This window comes from Cyrtonyx montezumae, unplaced genomic scaffold (genome assembly GCF_038088225.1).
Source record: "Cyrtonyx montezumae isolate F1298 unplaced genomic scaffold, pur_monq_1.0 scaffold_10, whole genome shotgun sequence".
Classification (NCBI taxonomy): Eukaryota; Metazoa; Chordata; class Aves; order Galliformes; family Odontophoridae; genus Cyrtonyx; species Cyrtonyx montezumae.
The window spans coordinates 29,679,775-29,696,903 of NW_027071826.1; the positions used below are offsets into that span (position 1 = coordinate 29,679,775).

A 17,129-nucleotide genomic window follows, 5' to 3' on the forward strand; every position below is an offset into this window, starting at 1 on the left:
CAGAGCAAAGTGTTCTTACCTTCCATATATCTGGAGAAACAAAAAGCACTGCTTAGTTTGGAAAGAATGGATTTTTTTCTAGATGTTTTGGTGTTCTCTGGAAGCTACATCTGGCATTGATCTTTAGACCTGGAAAATAATTTGCTATCTAAAAATGGTACTCTATAACTTCTTTATTTGTGGGTGGCAGTGTTTTTCTAGGGATAAATATCTTTATATACATATGGTGACCTAATCTATACAAGGATCCTTTCTCAGTCAAATTGCACACAACTGTTATGTTTCTATACAAATGCTTTTTTATTTTACATTACTCTAAAAATATGAACACAGATAGTTCCCATCTGGTTTAAACTGAGGAAATAGATTTTAATGTTTCTCTAATAAGTTTCATCATGGCAAAATAACACTTCTCTGAAATAATCTAAACAGTTTCATGATGATGAATTGTAGCAAGATCATAGCTAAATTTCTTGATATGTATGAAAGCAGTAAAAATTAAATGAAAGTGATTTAGTTTAAACTTTGTCAACATATCTAGTACAGCTAATTGATGACACCCCAGCAATGGTTGGTTAAAAAAAGAAAAAGGGGGGGGGGAGACTAATTTAAGTACAAAAGTTTTTAAAATGGATAAGGTTTGTAAAATTGTCATCAAAGCTATGAATTTAATGAAGTCCGAGGGATTTAATCATTACAAATTCTAGGATTTCTTTAGAAGTATGGATGTTGTTTATGGGGACATCATTTACTTTTCTGAAGTAAAGTGACTAAGTTGAGGTAAAATGCTAAAAAGTTTTTATGATTTCTTAAGTGAAGTCAATTCATTTATGGAACGAAAAGGAAAATTTGTGCCAGAATGCAAACATTAAAAATAGCTCAAAGGCTTAACAGTTTTGGTGGATTGGACAGCTCATTTAAATGAGATAAACATGCATCTTCAAGGTGAAAATTCAACTAATCTGTTACGTATTAAACCATACCAACATTCAAAATGAAACTCAAATTCTGGCATGTTCAAGTTGCAAAAAATAATTTTATGTATTTTGATACATTGGCTAAACACAGTCTCGTGAGCAGCAAAAAAATAAAATAAAATGTTGCTTTGCTTTCCACTTTGATAAAGAAATCTGAGAGGAAGTTTCAAATTGCAAACACAAATACCATTGATTTTTTTTTTTTATAATTGCAACTCAATTTTAAGTCAACAAAATAAATACATTGCCTGCAAATTTCCAAATGCAATGTATAGATTTGTGGTCAGATCTTTTACTCAAAAATTTGGTAATCTGTCTTTACCAGGCTTTCATAAACCTGATCTTTCTAGAGTAAAAATACCCCTCGCTTCACAATCACATCTATTTATGTCATTGCTTTTTGGCAGTACATATATTTGTGAACAATATATTCAAGGTTGAAGTACAGGAAAAGTGAAATTTCATCAAAAATCTCTTGACAGACACCTTGAGAACTCATTGAGAACTGCAACCACTTCCATCAAACCAGACTGATAGATTTGTTTCACAATCACACGATCAAATATTCCACCAATTGTATGTTTTTGTTGCTCTTTTTTTAACATTTTAATAAAATATATGTATTTTAAAATAAGTTTTGTTACTTATCTACATTAACTATATTATATTTTTTATATGCAACCCAAGACAATTCCTCTATACTCAGTGTGGCCCAGGCAAGTCAAAAGGTTAAAAACACATGGTCTAGAAGTGCATACTCTATAGGAAAACTGTATTGTCTCTAGGATATGTCTGTTGCTGCTTTGATCTCAGATCTTTTGGATTATTTATTTGATGTAGTTCCTTTGACTTCATTTTGCAATTTGCTGAGGCTGCGTCATTGCTCTCAGTGGTTGAATGCATTCATTCTCATACCTCACAAGACTGAGTTTCCTAAAAGAGCTGATCAGGACGTATTGGACTATTTATGGTACAGAAGTCTTGGAAAAGCCCTGCGTTATGCGGTTCCTTCTCCCCTCTTAAGCCCTTAAATTCTTACTCCTTCTGCTTCTGTCTATAAAAGTGATGCATCCTGTGACAGCCATCTGCTGGAGAGTACAGCTCCTTGTGGCTGCCATTTTACCAAATCCCTACCTCTGTAAGGGTAGAGTGTTTTCTTCAGTCATCCAAAATTCCTTCTTGAAGTGGTAGCAAAGTTCCGGAGCAGCCAGGCAATGAGTACTGTAGTACTCATTCCCAGGTCTTATGCTTCTTGAATTTTATACTTCACATTCTTGGTTTCATTAGAACCCAATTGTTTCTCTTCACACAGGTTTAAGTCTTTTACGTTACTTGTTTGCTTGTTGTGCTGTGGGAATGTCAAAAAGTTCAACTTGTTTCACAGAACAGTTGTTCAGATGGTTATCTGGCTGTTTGTGAGCTTGTGACTTGGACTTCCCCCTGTGGCCAAAGCAAATTCTTTCAGAAACCTGGGAAAACTCAGTATCCATGTCGCATGGTATTAGTATGTGTGCCTTGAGGCCACCTGGAGTTCCATCTTTAGTTCCCTCTAGCAGTATGTTAGTAACAGAATCCAGGGCTGGCTTAGCCTTTAGTTTTGCAATGCTACAGTTTTTTGTGTGGGGACTCAGGACTTCTCCTGGGCAGTAAAAGACAAAGGTAACTGCTGAGAGTGCATCATTGCTGGAATGTACATGCAGACTCAAAGAAGAAAGGTTACTAGTCAGTAACTGATGTTCTTTGAGAGGTATGGTCTGCATGTACATTTGTCTCCTACCTGCCTTTCCCCTCTTTCTGGATCTCTTTCAGGTTTGATTGTGCATTTAAGAGGAACTGAAGTGGTGGCGGATGCACTCTGCCCTATATTTCATGCACCAAGCAGGACGAGGGGAGGCGCTAGAACGCACCTCCCAGGACACTTCAAGGCAGGCCACAAGCTCGCCCACTCTTAGAATATATATATGGACTAAATTTCTCAAAGTACAGCAGCTATTGGTAGGTAAATTTTCTTTACTGTATTTTCACAGGTGAACTTGTAGTTTATTATTATTATTATTTCTTATTTTTTTTTATTCATCGATTCTGTGGATGATATGCGTGAATAACGGACACATGGGAGTATTTATTCCAGAATCTGCATTAGAAACACTGAGGTAGTTTCCTGTCTCTACAGTGACTTCATCTCTTGTCTTTGTCCTCAAATCCAAACTTTTTTAAGGAACTTGAATATTATTGATTTGCCATCTACATTGAGAGTTGCAGAGAAAAAAAAAAGCAAAGAAAAAAAAAGCAAAGTTTGGAATTTTATTTAAAAAGCAAAAGGAATCAATATCTTGACTAATTGTGGCTAGATGTATAAAATAAAATGGAAGAATTTACTTACTATCAGAAAATGGAGCTAGGATCTGTACTGGATTCCATGAGAATCAATTACATATTTACAACTGTATTGTAGTTAAAACTTCATAGTTATAAAATAAAACAAATGTTTCCATTTGAACACTTTTCCCACAATTGGGTCCTTCACGTTATTCATGGAGCCTTCTAGAGGCTTTTCAATCCATTGTGCTTACTCCCCATTAAGTAGAACAAGTAGATGCGGGAATAACTTGGCTTAAACTAGGGATGCAGATTGTCTCTGCTTACAGATTTGCACATGCAAGATCTGTAAGCGCTTTTTTATACAGTTGTCTGTGAAGTGCAGTTATCTATGTGGAGGGCTGTTGGAGAATATGACTCTTACTTGTTTGTACTTGGAGTTCTGTGAGAAAATTGCTTTTGTTTACAAAGTCCCACACACTTTATTGATTCCTTAGATTTGAAGCATTCAGTATTGTTTTGGCACCTTGAAGACATTTACAGTTGTCTTTCTGCAGCTTTGCCATTTCTGTGTTTTTAGTAAGATTAAGGTATAGGTTATCAGGTCTTGGTTACAACCAGCAAAGATTGGTGAATCTGCTAGTTTGTGGTGCATGAAACCACTATGTACACTTGTACTCTAGATGTGGGTGCATGTGGGAAAATACTGTAAAGAACTCTAGCTATAGAACATTATTTACATGCATTTAAATCAACTTGACTTTTCACATTCTGGGAAGAAAATAAGAAGTAAACAGTCTTAAACAATCTTAAATAAATATTAATGTATGCAGAGGGAAAGTATGGAAAAAGCCATCTTGTTCTGCAGTCAACCTGAGGTTTATGGCTCCAAAGGCAAACATTTGTATCTTAGATTCATAGATTCATAGATACATTAGGTTGGAAAGGACCTACAAGATCATCTAGTCCAACCATCCCCCTATCACCACCCCTACCCACTAAGCTACTAAATCAAATCCCTTAGCGCCACATCTAAACACTTCTCTATGAATCTTACAAAACAGGTCTTAGTGTTGCTTCACTAAATTAAATCTTGAAGAGATTTTTGACTTTTTCTCTCTGCTGTTCATGCGAGCAGTTTTGAATTTTTTCATTGTTTCATTCATTTTTCCATTTTCTTTTTATTCTATTTGCTATATTAACTTGTGTTGTTATAGGAATAATGTGAGGGAAGAATAATATTGGCAAGGAGGCTTTTTTAAATTTAATTTTTAATGTTTATAATAATTTTTAATGTTTAAAATAAAAATTAAAATTTTAAATTTAATTTTTAATTTAAATTTTTAAGTGGCTTCAAATAAAGTCTCAACAAAGACACATGAGTGTTCGTAACCAGTAGTATTTATTCCAGTTAATAAACATTTACACCTTTACACCTGACAAATATGAAACGTGTTTAATTTTATTACTTTTGTTAGTAAACTTTTATTATGTAAAGATGGGCTTGTGCACATATATGCATACATAAATATACGTATCTTCCAAATTCAAAGAAAATTCAAAAACTAGTTGTGTTTGCAAAATATCTAGTTTAGACTCTTCTGGATCCCCTAAGTCTCAGCACCTTCATCATGGCATCTCAGAAAAACAGTTACATGGGAGTTGTCAGATCCTTTCCAGTTAGCAGTCATCATTTCAAGAAAGCAGTATCCACTCTAGGAGAATACCAGTGGTACCAACTGTAAGTGGAAGCAGATTTTCTTACAGAATGAAGCCAATAATTTTTGCACTATACTGCATATATAAGCTGATGTTTTGCATCTGATCTACACCCTCTTCTAGATTTTAATTCTATCTGATAAAATGTACCAACAAATCACATTTTTTTCTTAATTAGTTTGAATTAAGAGTAATTAGTAATTAGTCTGAATTAAGAGTTTCTTCTTTCTGGGAGCAAATCACAAAACAAAATTGCAGTTTTCTAGTGTCTCATGCTGGAATCAATCGTGCATGTGACCTATAATACCTTTACCATTCTCCACTGAAATATTTTCAAATTTCTTTTCCTAGTCTCAGTCCTCAAAAAGTGTTGTCACTCCCAGTACTGCTGGTTTGATGAACAAACACTGAAGTTTGGTTTACTTTCACATTTACATTGGTGAACTCTGTTGAGCATTGCACTTCAGTCCCTTCTTTTTTTCTCCCTCATTTTAGGAACAATTATAATGAGTAGTAGCTTAAAAACGGTTACATTACAGGCTTCATAAGTATGCTGAACCTTGAATTTTTTGATAGCTGCAATTTATTTCATAATGAAAAATGTCTATAATTATATTTCCATTTTAAAATAAGTAGACTTTTTATAGAGTACATTTTTATCACTTTTTTCCTTCAGCTTTTCATTTCAGTAGAATAGTTGTACTTTTACTACTTTCTGTCTAATGTTAGCTTACTATTAGACAGCAGTGTTTAAAAAAAACAACAAAAAGTTGACTTCGATGCTGAAAAGCGTAAATATATTTTCAAAAGACTACAATGGTCAGCAAAATATCAAAAGATGAAGAGCTGTGTTTACAGACATTGAAATACTTACTTGGGTGTTATCCAAGTCTTTTCACTACAATAATTATGCTGTGAAAACAGTCTTTCTATTTATGTTACATTATGCCTTTATTGATGGGGGAAGAAAAGAAGGGGTGGAGGTACCAGAAAATGTGTGGTGTATTTTCATGGTATTTTAATATTACATTTTCTGACATCTTTAAACCATTTTAAGATTGATCATTTGCAAAGTGGTTGCTCCATGCATAGGTGCATCTTCATACACTTAAGTTGCACTGAATCTTTCAAGAAATAAGTGAAAAGTGATGAGCATAAGAAATAGAATCTTCAAGGGAATAAGTGTAAAAATATGAAATTAATTCAAGAGTAACTTGACATTTTTAAAGTTCTTTTAATCTTTTCTTTAGCCTTCTGCTTTGAATTTGTGTGTTTTGTTGTAAATTTCTATTCATGAAGAATTGCATGTGTTCTCTTATGCATCCAGTTTTCTTAAGAGATTTGCCACTGTGTAGTTTCTCTTTATTGATATATTTTTCTATGCTCTTACTTATTACAATTTCTTCAGTAGGATAATGTCTTGTCATCGTAAAAGAAAGTTAAATGGATATTCACTGTGATGTTTTGTACAATTCTTATTTTTTGACCTGGATTACTAAGGGAAGTAATCACAGGACATAATGTAAATAACCTCTGTGTTTAAGAAAATTTATTTAGAAGTTAGATATTCTTTGTTTGCATTTTCAAACATACTGTCCTAGAGTAAATATGATTTATTTGTGAAGAAAGAACTTACATAATTTAAAAGCAAGTGGGCTTCAGAAGGTTTATGTTGGAAAATTTTCATGCAGGACCTCTGTAATTCCTATTTGTTTTTTCTATTCTATTATTTGTGGATGTTAGAGGGTGGTACATTAATGGATTTTGGAAAAAAAACCCCAACACTTTCTAACAGTCCTGTTGATAGTGCTATAAGCAAGGTTCTTAGGTACTGTGGAGGGGTCCAACGGAAAGAATGAAATAGCAAATACTTAGTGAAAAACATGAATAACTGTTGAAAGACCATACAGATATGATGTATTTTCAATCTTTTGTCTAATTCTGATCAAGACTGCTTGATTTTGTGAAATATATGCTTGAGTCCCAGAATATTTTTAATGTTTTAAATACAAATGGCACTTGCCAAGATTCTGTGACTCACCCATTGTACAGCAACTGAGTCTAATGACAGTTCTGCATTTTGGACATGGAGATGCTGAAGTTACCTTTGCTGAAGGATGTATGTCTGAAAGTCATGTAGCTATTGGCTGAAATGACCTGTAACGTTAGTTTACATGCGGTACAGTAGGATTGTATCCTGTGGCCTTGGGTTTTGGGTCTAGAGTATCTTAATGCACAATTTGCTGTGCAATAATTATATCTGTATAGCATCAGTCAAACCAAGTATCAGATCAGTGATCTGGAGTAATTCTCATTCGAAGACAGTGAATTGGTGTCTATGAAGAGCAAACAGCATATGTGGCTGGACTGCAAGCAGCAGGGAAGTGAGCACAAGTAGTCTTCCTTTCTCGATTGATAGGAGTAGTGCTTTCTTCTTTTAGATATTTAAAATATAATTGAGAATATTTTGTGCAATAAAATTTTGTGAGGTAAATAAACAAACTGAATATCAGTCTCAGTTCTCTCCATGCTTTTAAAAGATCTTAGGGGTATGTATAATTAAACACTAACTTATTGTATTGTAGCCGCTTATGCTTTTTTTTTTCTTTTGCTCTAAGTAGAACTTGATATGTAAGATAATGAAGCAAATTATTTGCTCAGTTTCTGTGAAAATTTAAGTTGTAGAATGATTTCTGTAGCTTTCTATATGCTAACACAATATTTTTTGTTTTTTTTTTTCCAATTAACTGGAGTATTACTGAGCTGTATGAGAACAGATGAAGAAATTACTTTCACTTTTAAAACTTGTTGGACTTTGTCAGTTGTTTTCTTTTTTTTGATAAAAATAAAAAAGCTTCATTAAACCTTCTCTGTATCTCTCTTTGTTTTTTGCTCACAATTTATTCTGAATTATGGTAACTTAAAATATATATGTATAAAGTTAGGCTCTTACTTTGCCAAACAGCATTTCTATGTTGAAATTCTCTCACGTGTTCCCTGATAATTGCTGGTGCTGAGAGTCAAGATAAATTATGTCTTAAAATGATAAAATAGCTCAGAGAAGATATGTCTATAAAAAAAAATTATGTGTATCTATTTTATTGAAACTAAAAAATTCAATTGCTGCAGTTGCCTTTGTTTAACAATTTCAAGAGAACAAGGATAGCTGTATATGTAAGTAATCAATCTGATTGCTGCCAATGGTTGCTCTGCTGTGTAATATGTTGGAGTTCCAAGCAGATGCTCAGCTGCTTTGCTTGCACTATAGCATAGGAAGGATAAGTGATATAACCACATTGAGACTAAATGCATTTTCTGCTTATGTCACATTTTTTTTAGTCACAGTTTGAAAAGTAGGTTAAGATGTCATTTTAAAAATGAATACAAATCAAACTTAACATTTCTCTAGTATCATGAGTTCTGTGTTACTGTAAGGTATTATATGTACGTGACTGATCTTTTAAGCTTCCTTATTCCAGCTTTGGAACCAGGATGTGCAGTCCTATTGCTATGTTGTAAGAAATAAATAAAATATACTTATAAAGAGCAGATGGGTTGCTGCTTCAGGTATATTACTGTATTTTTTAATAGTCAAATTTGCAAATAATTAGTTCTTGCTCTGTTCAGGCTGTTAAGAAGTAGAGGAAACACATAAATTGAAGTTACTGTTATAAGAATCAAGCACATAAATGGAATTAAGTGCACAAACTCTATTTATGTGTGTTGAAGAATTGTATTTATGTCGCAGAATCAAAATAAACACTGATATAAATGTACAACCACGAGTTTTTTATTTTCATTTTAGAGCAAGAAATGGAGAATGGAATTCCAGTTGCCACTTCCAAAAATATTATGCCTGATTGTATTATTCTGCCATATGTTGGTTATGATACTAGTTTAGTATTTGTTGAAAATGCCATGAGTGATTTTACAATTCCCTTGATTTATTTTATGTCTCTGTTTATTTTCAAGACAATTCTTCAGATGTTTTCTGAGATAAATGTATCCCAGGTATTTCTTGCTAAATCTGACAGCTTTCATCTTCTCTTTCAGGAGACGCTGATAGATTGGTGTGATGAAAAGGAACTTAATTTGATTTTAACAACTGGAGGAACGGGGTTTGCACCACGAGATGTCACCCCAGAGGTGAGTTACTCCTGGAAGGAGAAGAACATGCCCTTTGATGGAGAAATCTATAAATTGTGGGGCTGAATGTTAGTCTTTCTGAAGTTTCCTCTGTAACTTAAGTTAGCAGAATCTCTAGACAGGTCAACTGATACACAATTTGGAAGCAGAATATGCTATACAGAGTACTTTGCAAGAGAATTAATATGACCTTGGTTTCTGACCCAAAACAATTTTCAGACTAAAATATAACGTAGTACAATGGATTTACAGTTCCAGTAGAAGCAAAACAGAATTCTGACAGCACTGGTGTAGTTCTCCTTAGCACTGTAGTGCAGCACTGCTGAGCAAAAACATACATGTCACATTTCTTGTGTCCCACGCAAGAAAAGTGAGATGAAAAGAGTACCTTTATTCTCCCTTAAAGGCTTCTGCATTGACAACTTCATAGGCTAGAAAATGGGAGAGAGATTATAGGGGAGAACTGTGTAAAGCTGCTATTGCTTCACTTGAAACCACATTGTTGAAAAAGCTAAACGGACAGAAATGGAGATAACCTCCATCAGTAAATGTTACACAGATAATTCAGTTACTGTTCATTTTTGTGGAGCTAAGGTAAGGAAAAAGTACCAAAGCACCTACACGAATGAAACTTAACCAAATAACCTCGTGGCCATGAAATGATAATTTATTGAATTACTTGGTATTTATGGTTCTAAATTAGGTTAATTTGAACCTATAAAAATCACATACCTCTTCTGATTGCTTATGTTCACTGAAGGGAAGAAATACAACTCAATGCCTGAAGAATAATTTAGCATATTTAGTTTTCACTTAAATGTTAATGTGGATTTACGATTGCATATGCTTTTAAGAGTAGTTTTTAGTCCATTATACTAAGCCTACAATCCTCTTTATCTACAAAAGTGTTCTGTTAAACCTGACTGCAGTTTAACTTGTTTTCATTAGGAATATTTAAATGCTTTTAATTTGCTGTATAATATTAGTGTAACTAAAAGAAAAACATAAAGGAAATGCTTGTGTATTTCTGATGATTTTATGTTTTATACCTTAACTAAAACTTAAGGATCTTTGTGAAAGAGAATGTAGACAGTATGACATAACCATAGCATATTAGCTAGTGAAACTGAATTTGCTTGCGATTCACATTGCTAAAGCAACACAAAGGTGAAAAGAGTATTGATTTAATTGGTCTCTTACTTGCAAAGAGTATCATAATGGTTTACGAGGCTGTGTACCAGCACTGTGTAGAAGGAAGGTGAAACTTCTGCTCCAGTTTTTCAGATTTATTAACTTTATGCAGAGTTCAGTAGTAGTGCCAGAGGAAACATATCAAACTGCTTAAAATAAATTACAGATTCTGAAGCAGTGTTTGGGCCAAGGAATTAACAAATGAGAACCTGACGTTAAAATATCTGGTGTTCTCCTTACACTGTTTCATTACTCAAACTTATTCGTTAATACAGGTGATGATTATTTGTTTTACTAGATTAGATGTTACAGTGGCCCATTTAAAAAATTATCTTGGTTGTTTAAATCTTATAGTATATAATAATAGCACATTGATATAAGTGTTTAAAGGGAAGAAAATTAGTTTTCTAATAATGTCTTAGAAGTAAAATATTACATCTGTTTTAGGTCAAAGGGATAGATACCTCAGAAAGGAAAAAATCAATATATCATCATCAAATGTACAGTAACAAACTTCCAGAAAAACTCATTGTAGGAATGTATTATGTAATGAGGGGTTTTTATTATCTGATGTGTATGGTGTTCGTACAACACACTCACCTGTCATTACTGAACTGATAATTAAACGATGTGATCATGACATTGTGCTAGAGAGATGACATCTTGAAGACATGATTTTAAACCTACTAATAATTGAACCTGATTGTGGAAGACATTTGAACATTTTTCCTGAGATTAGGGATAGCAGTCCATCAGGTCCTATTTCAGTTGGAATGCTTAAATCCTCCTTCTCCTTAATCTTAATGTACAGAGTCTCAATTAGAAAGCACAGCTTTCCACTTTGTTTTCTGATCATTGATACTTAATTGCTACTGTACTGTAAGAGATAAAAGTCGATTTCTGAAAGTATTTGCAGCCCAAATAATGATATATTTTTATTGATTAAATTTAAATTAAGTTCCCTGCATAATGTTTCTATTAAAATTTGATTGAAACTTCAGATATTTGTGATTAAGTTAAAAAAAAATCTAAATTACCGTTTCCCCACTCACTTTGTATTTTGAACACTATATCTGAATACTACAAGATTTTTGAATAGTTTCCGTGGTTTATTATGACTTCTTTTCTTGCACTGAAATAAATGACTAGAAGGGTATTCATGCTATCTGATTTTAATTATCTGTCTCTCGTTCCTGAATTTATTACAATGGTCTAACGATTCAATGAGGAGAAGCTTTTAACTTAGATGTTAGGATTTGTGTTTTCAGTAGTGATGCTGAACTAAGCAGATGGAGTATCCTTTGCCTCCTTATCTATACAACTATAAGTGATGAAGTGAATGTGAATAGATTAAAATCAAAACAGTCAGTGGATGCCTGAATTTGAAGGAAACTCTTGTAGATGTTATTAGTGAATGCTGTAATCCCTCAACTTCTGTGACAGTTCATGGTCAGAAGTAGAAGCTTAATTTTGTAGATATAACAAGATTTTTTTTTTACCCTCTTCATGTTGCATAATCTTTCTGGGGATACTATTTTAGTCCACACTGGAAATTCTCACAGTCTGTTTGTTGATATATGAATGTTGCTGGACAGAGGTCAAGGTATTACACATTGTCCAAGTTATTTGGGAAACTTTTTTATTTCCAGATGCAGACATTTTCCACTTGGAGGATATTAATGAAATCATGCAGTACTTAAAATATGTATATATTAAATGACGTGATGAATTTTCTATCACTAAATTTCCTTCTGATTCATAAACGTGTTTTGTCTGTTGCTCCCAGTCAATACAAACAAAAAATGCATTCAGGCACTCTGTGTAGTCATCTGTCTTCCATCTTCTTTAGTTTTGTATTTATTCTGTTGCAAAATTAATTTGCCTATCTCATAACAGTCTTCTGGCTGTTTTCTTATCCTACATCTCTCCTGTAGCTCACAGGTCTTGTTAACTTCCATGTAAAACTAGTTTTGTTTGCTTAGATAACAGCAATAGGGGGTCAACCTAGGCAAGGCCGATGCTAGAAATCTTTGAGCTGTTGTTGTGTATATTCACAAATAGTTCAAATATACTACAGATAATTGTCAGCTTTGAAATTTTAAAACAGTCCTTTTAGAGAAGAAGCACAGAAGAGATCTTTTCTATCATGAAAAATCCTGCAGATGTTTTCTCATAGTTCTACTTCTTTTCCTTTGCTCCGGAAAAATAATGAATATGCCCTTTCCTTTTTGCTGGTTGTATACCACAATATTTATAGACTTTTAAAAATATATATTTGGAGACATACTTGTCTTTATTTGATCTGAAAATATATGCATACCTATTTGTTCTTTCATCAAAGTCCATGGAAAAAAAAAAAAAAAAGAACAACAAACACTATTCTCTGGACTTCCTGTTTGTCAGCATTTTTCAGAAAGAAAGCCTGCTCGGAATGAACAAAATATTCCAAACCTAGCCATACAAACACCGCCTCGAGAGAGGAATCTGTTCTGCATTTCCCTGTGTTGTCTTTCACTATTACTGTTTCCTGAGTTTCTCCTTTGAATTTAGTGTGGATTTTTCTTCAAATATTTTGCTTTCCAAATTCCAAAATTCCAAATTTCATTTTATTTTTACAGGCAACTTTAATTTCTCTGTCCTCACATCTCTCTGTTCTGAGTAGCATTTACAATCTTTGTATTGCGTACTGTTTGTAGTTTTCATATGCTTAGTCTGTTGGCTTGTTTCCTCTTCAACTTTGTTAATGAAGCAAGGTGCTTGTTACACAGTGGGGTTTGTGATGTTATAGATGTATTCTCACAGCAACTCGTGTGTTCCCCTCAGATGAACTAAAATCCATTGAGATATTTCCATTTAATACATGATTACTTCAACTATGAAAAGTTATGTAGTTTTTTTCATCCTCTCTGACTTAAACAGTGCCTTCCAAGACCAGCAAGATCTCTAGTGGCGTTCCTTATGAGTAAGGGAACACTTCCGTGCTTTTTTAACAGTATTCAACTCTTCTTTGTGTGGTTACTGGGCCACAAGAAACTCCTTTTACAGTGTCTGTCACTTTGTGAGAATAAATGAAGTCTTCGCCTCGCATGGGGCATCAGCCTTTTGATGGTAGGAGTACTATGAAATATACAACCTCTAATTACCCAAGCTGTTGTTTCTGTTTTCACTATCAATATTCAATCTACCTACAAGTTTTAAAAACTTTTAAATCATGTGATTTTGTAGTCTGTCTTAAAACTGCGGTTTTCCTTATCTCTTCATGCAAATTTTAGTCCCTGTTAAGTGGAATTTTTTTGTGGAGATATTATATGATGAGGTATGCTGTGCTTGTATGCTTACTGCTCCTGTAGCGTGCAATCAGAGCTTTCGAGAGCTATTGTACTCCATATTTCTTTGGAAATTATGTTTTCAGCTTAGCTTGCTCTTTAAGAGTCTAAATTACAAAACCTTTCCAGATGTAGCTAGGCAACAAAGACATTTCAGTGGAGTAGACTACACTGTGATAAACTCCTAATTTCTGTTTCATGTTATACTTTTATCAGCAACTTTGTATGGCATCATTCTCTTTTTCTTGGACTTCTGGACAGTTCCTAGCTTAGATGATTAAGTCCTTATACACTCTAATTTAGTTTTTTTTATACAATTAAGAAATTGAAACACTGTATCGGATGTTGCAGAAATCCGAATATGTTTGTGTGCTCTATTCAGTTAACCAGTAGTTCTATAGCTAGGCTTCATATCTCAGATTTGGAAGGCAGTATTACAGCAGAGCAGTTGCAGAAGAATTTTCACTAAGTAACTGTTACCGGTGTCCCTCAGAAACAGCAGCACACTGTGAGCTTACACCTGGGTCTTAGGAAATACCAAGCTGATTTAGCTGACTTGTGGTGTCCTGAAAAGCACAGTTTTAATTCGTTGAACTTTCTTAGTAAATCTTAGGTACCAAGGGCTCTCATAGTCTGCCAAAGAGGTGTAATAACAGCTGCTAATAGGAAGCTGAAACCAGAAAAGTTCAGTAAGAAAACATAATGAATTTTTTGTCTGTGTTTGGATTGGTTTTGTGTGGATTCCATTTATCTATCTATCTATCTATCTATCTATCTATCTATCTATCTATCTATCTATCTATCTATCTATCTTTCCATCTATTTAGCAATGAGAGATTAATCATACAATCAAGTTCCATCCCCACCCTAATGCCTTCCCCCTGAAAAAAGAAGCTATTTTATCTCTGCTTCAGTCCTGTCAAATGAAAATTGATTGATTGTGGAAGGGAAGTTTTATAAAAAATAAGTTATATGGGATTCCTAATGGAAGTCATGGATAAAAGATTTAATGAGTTACAATGTATAGAAAAGCCATACTAGCTTCTAAACTAATGTTCTTTATAAGTTGAACGAAGAGATTATTTGAATCAAATGGATCCTGAAATTAGTGGATAAGCAATTGTCTTTCCTGATTCCAAAAAGATTACATGAATTACTTCTCTCTCTGTTTTTGAAAATGCAAACCATTGATAATATTGGCTGAGGATGTTGGGATACTTCAAAATATTTAATTGATTTTTTAACCTTCTTTTTAAAGTTATCTGACTATCATATCATAAAGATAATAAGAATAGAATTCCTGTCAAACACTTCAGGATATTATAGACCATTTGAAGATCAAATTTCATTTGCTTTATTTTATCTTTCCTTAGTGCTCTAAGCTAGCAAGTAGAAGTTCCACTTTCTATCTTTCAGATAATTATGGAATATTTGCAGGCATGCACTGTCAAAAAAAGAACAGAGAAAGCAGTAATAAGACAACAGTAGGGAATTAAAATGTTTAATATAGCAAAGCCACGGTAACAAGCCAAAAAATCTCACTTTTATCATAAGTTTTCCAATTACATTTTTGTTCCAAGGTAATTTAAAAATGAAAGTGGGTGGACAAATGGTTCATATCCCAGTGATCCCAAACACTTTTAAAAATACACCCAAAAGAGCAATATGGACATCGTTTAAAGCTTATCAAAGGTAAGGGTTCTCCTCCTATTGTCATTACTGATACATTGTCTCTGCTTTCAGTGTAGTGACCAGAGCTCATATTGATGAGTCTTCATTAGTTTAAATTAGCTGGCTTGGCTCCATTAGCAGTGTAGCTGCCACTGGGAATAGATCTTGCAGTCATTTTTTTCTATGACTGGAGGAGAAATCTTTGTTTACCATGGTTCCTCTGCATAATGAAATTTCCAACTTGGGACTTGGGGAATTTCTGCCTTTTAGGCATATCCATTGGAAAGTCTCTCCACAACAGGTAATAGGGAACTAAACAAAATTAAACAGCAGGTTAAGGTAAAATAATATTGAAAACACTGTTAGGCCTATAATTATGCAATTCTCAGCCATAATATGTCTTTTTTTTTCTTTTTTTTTTCTTGTCATGGTTTATTACAAATAGTTTAATAGAAGATTAATATGGAGAAAATTAACAAGAAAGTTTTCTGAAGGCAGCTTAAAGAAGTGGTAACTAGAAGGTAACTGCTAATTTGAATTTAAGGTATATCAAAATTTGAGTTAGTCCTTTTGGCATAAGTTTCCCAGGATACCAAAATAACTCTGTTGAAATAGTTTATCGTTGTTCCTAATGCTTATTGAACAGTAGAAGATATCTCATTTGTTCCGTGCTTGTTGTGCAGGAGCCTTTCAGCTGCTAATCAAAAAAGAAACTGGATGATAATTGTGCCTGTACCTGCTTCTGCAAATTCCTACCATGTGGAATGATGTAGCTTAAGTGTTAATTAAAAGTATTTGGAGAGAAAAACATGACTACATAGTCACTGAGACATAGAAGTCTTACCAAATATTAGAAAAAAAGTACACTTTTAACCTTCGTTCTGGCTATTCACAGTTATTTCAGCTTCCTCATACTTCATGTGTATGCATATGTTCTTTTTCCCAATTGTTTTGTAGGGTGAATGCCAAAATCACTACTTAAGAGCATAATCTGCTGCATTCTAATTATTACTGATGTTTAAACTTCTACTGGATGTAGAAAGTACATTTTTTCTTCCACAATGGTTCTCTAAGATCAGTTTGTGATAGTTCATTTTCATTGAGCCTTGAAAGATCATAGAATCGTAAAATCATAGGGGTTGTAAGGGACCTCTAGAGATCGTTGAGTCCAACCCCCTGCCAAAGCAGTTCCCTACACCAGGTAAAGATATCCCTTTGGAGAGAAGACACTATCAATTTTGCTATTAGTGCAGTTCAGCTCATTAGCTGCTGGTAGCCACAAAATCAGGAGTTGATAGAACAGCCAGTATGTGCTTATATGCTCTAAGTACCTTCTGCTTCGTAGTATCACTAAGTGCTCTTGCTCTGATACTATATTGCTCCTGGCTAGTTTAGACCTTTACTAGCCATATAATGTAAATCTCTTCGCCTTCTCTGCTTAAATTTTCTGCTACTCTGTTCCAGGCCTAGATAGTAGTATCTGGGATAGGAAAGTTTGGATATGGAATAAATTTCTACTCTATGATTTCTGCCAGAAGTTTTATTAATCTCTACTATTCCATACGTGCCTTACTTGGCTGGAAGGCAAATGAATGGCTGATGCCCAGAGGATCAGTATGAATGATGTTTCATCACCATAGCCTGTTACTACTTTAATGTATTCCTTAAAAGCTTTGCTGCTTATAAACATGTAGCAATACTGTTTCAGTGACCTTTCCAATTCATAATTCAGCAATGCACAATTAGTACTGATGATTCCTTTATTTTGTCTGAGGTTCTT

The 17,129-nt window shown here is 33.8% G+C and overlaps 1 protein-coding gene across 9 annotated transcripts in view; it reads left to right on the forward strand.

Annotated features, from left to right (window-relative positions):
* GPHN (gephyrin) overlaps positions 1-17,129 on the forward strand; it is a 254,833-nt gene that overhangs the window by 121,151 nt on the left and 116,553 nt on the right. For all 9 annotated transcript variants that reach the window (XM_065754106.1, XM_065754037.1, XM_065754055.1 and 6 more), the window contains exon 4: positions 9,069-9,161. In XM_065754106.1, coding sequence (XP_065610178.1) covers positions 9,069-9,161 — 93 coding nt within the window. The remainder of the gene's footprint in view (positions 1-9,068; positions 9,162-17,129) is intronic.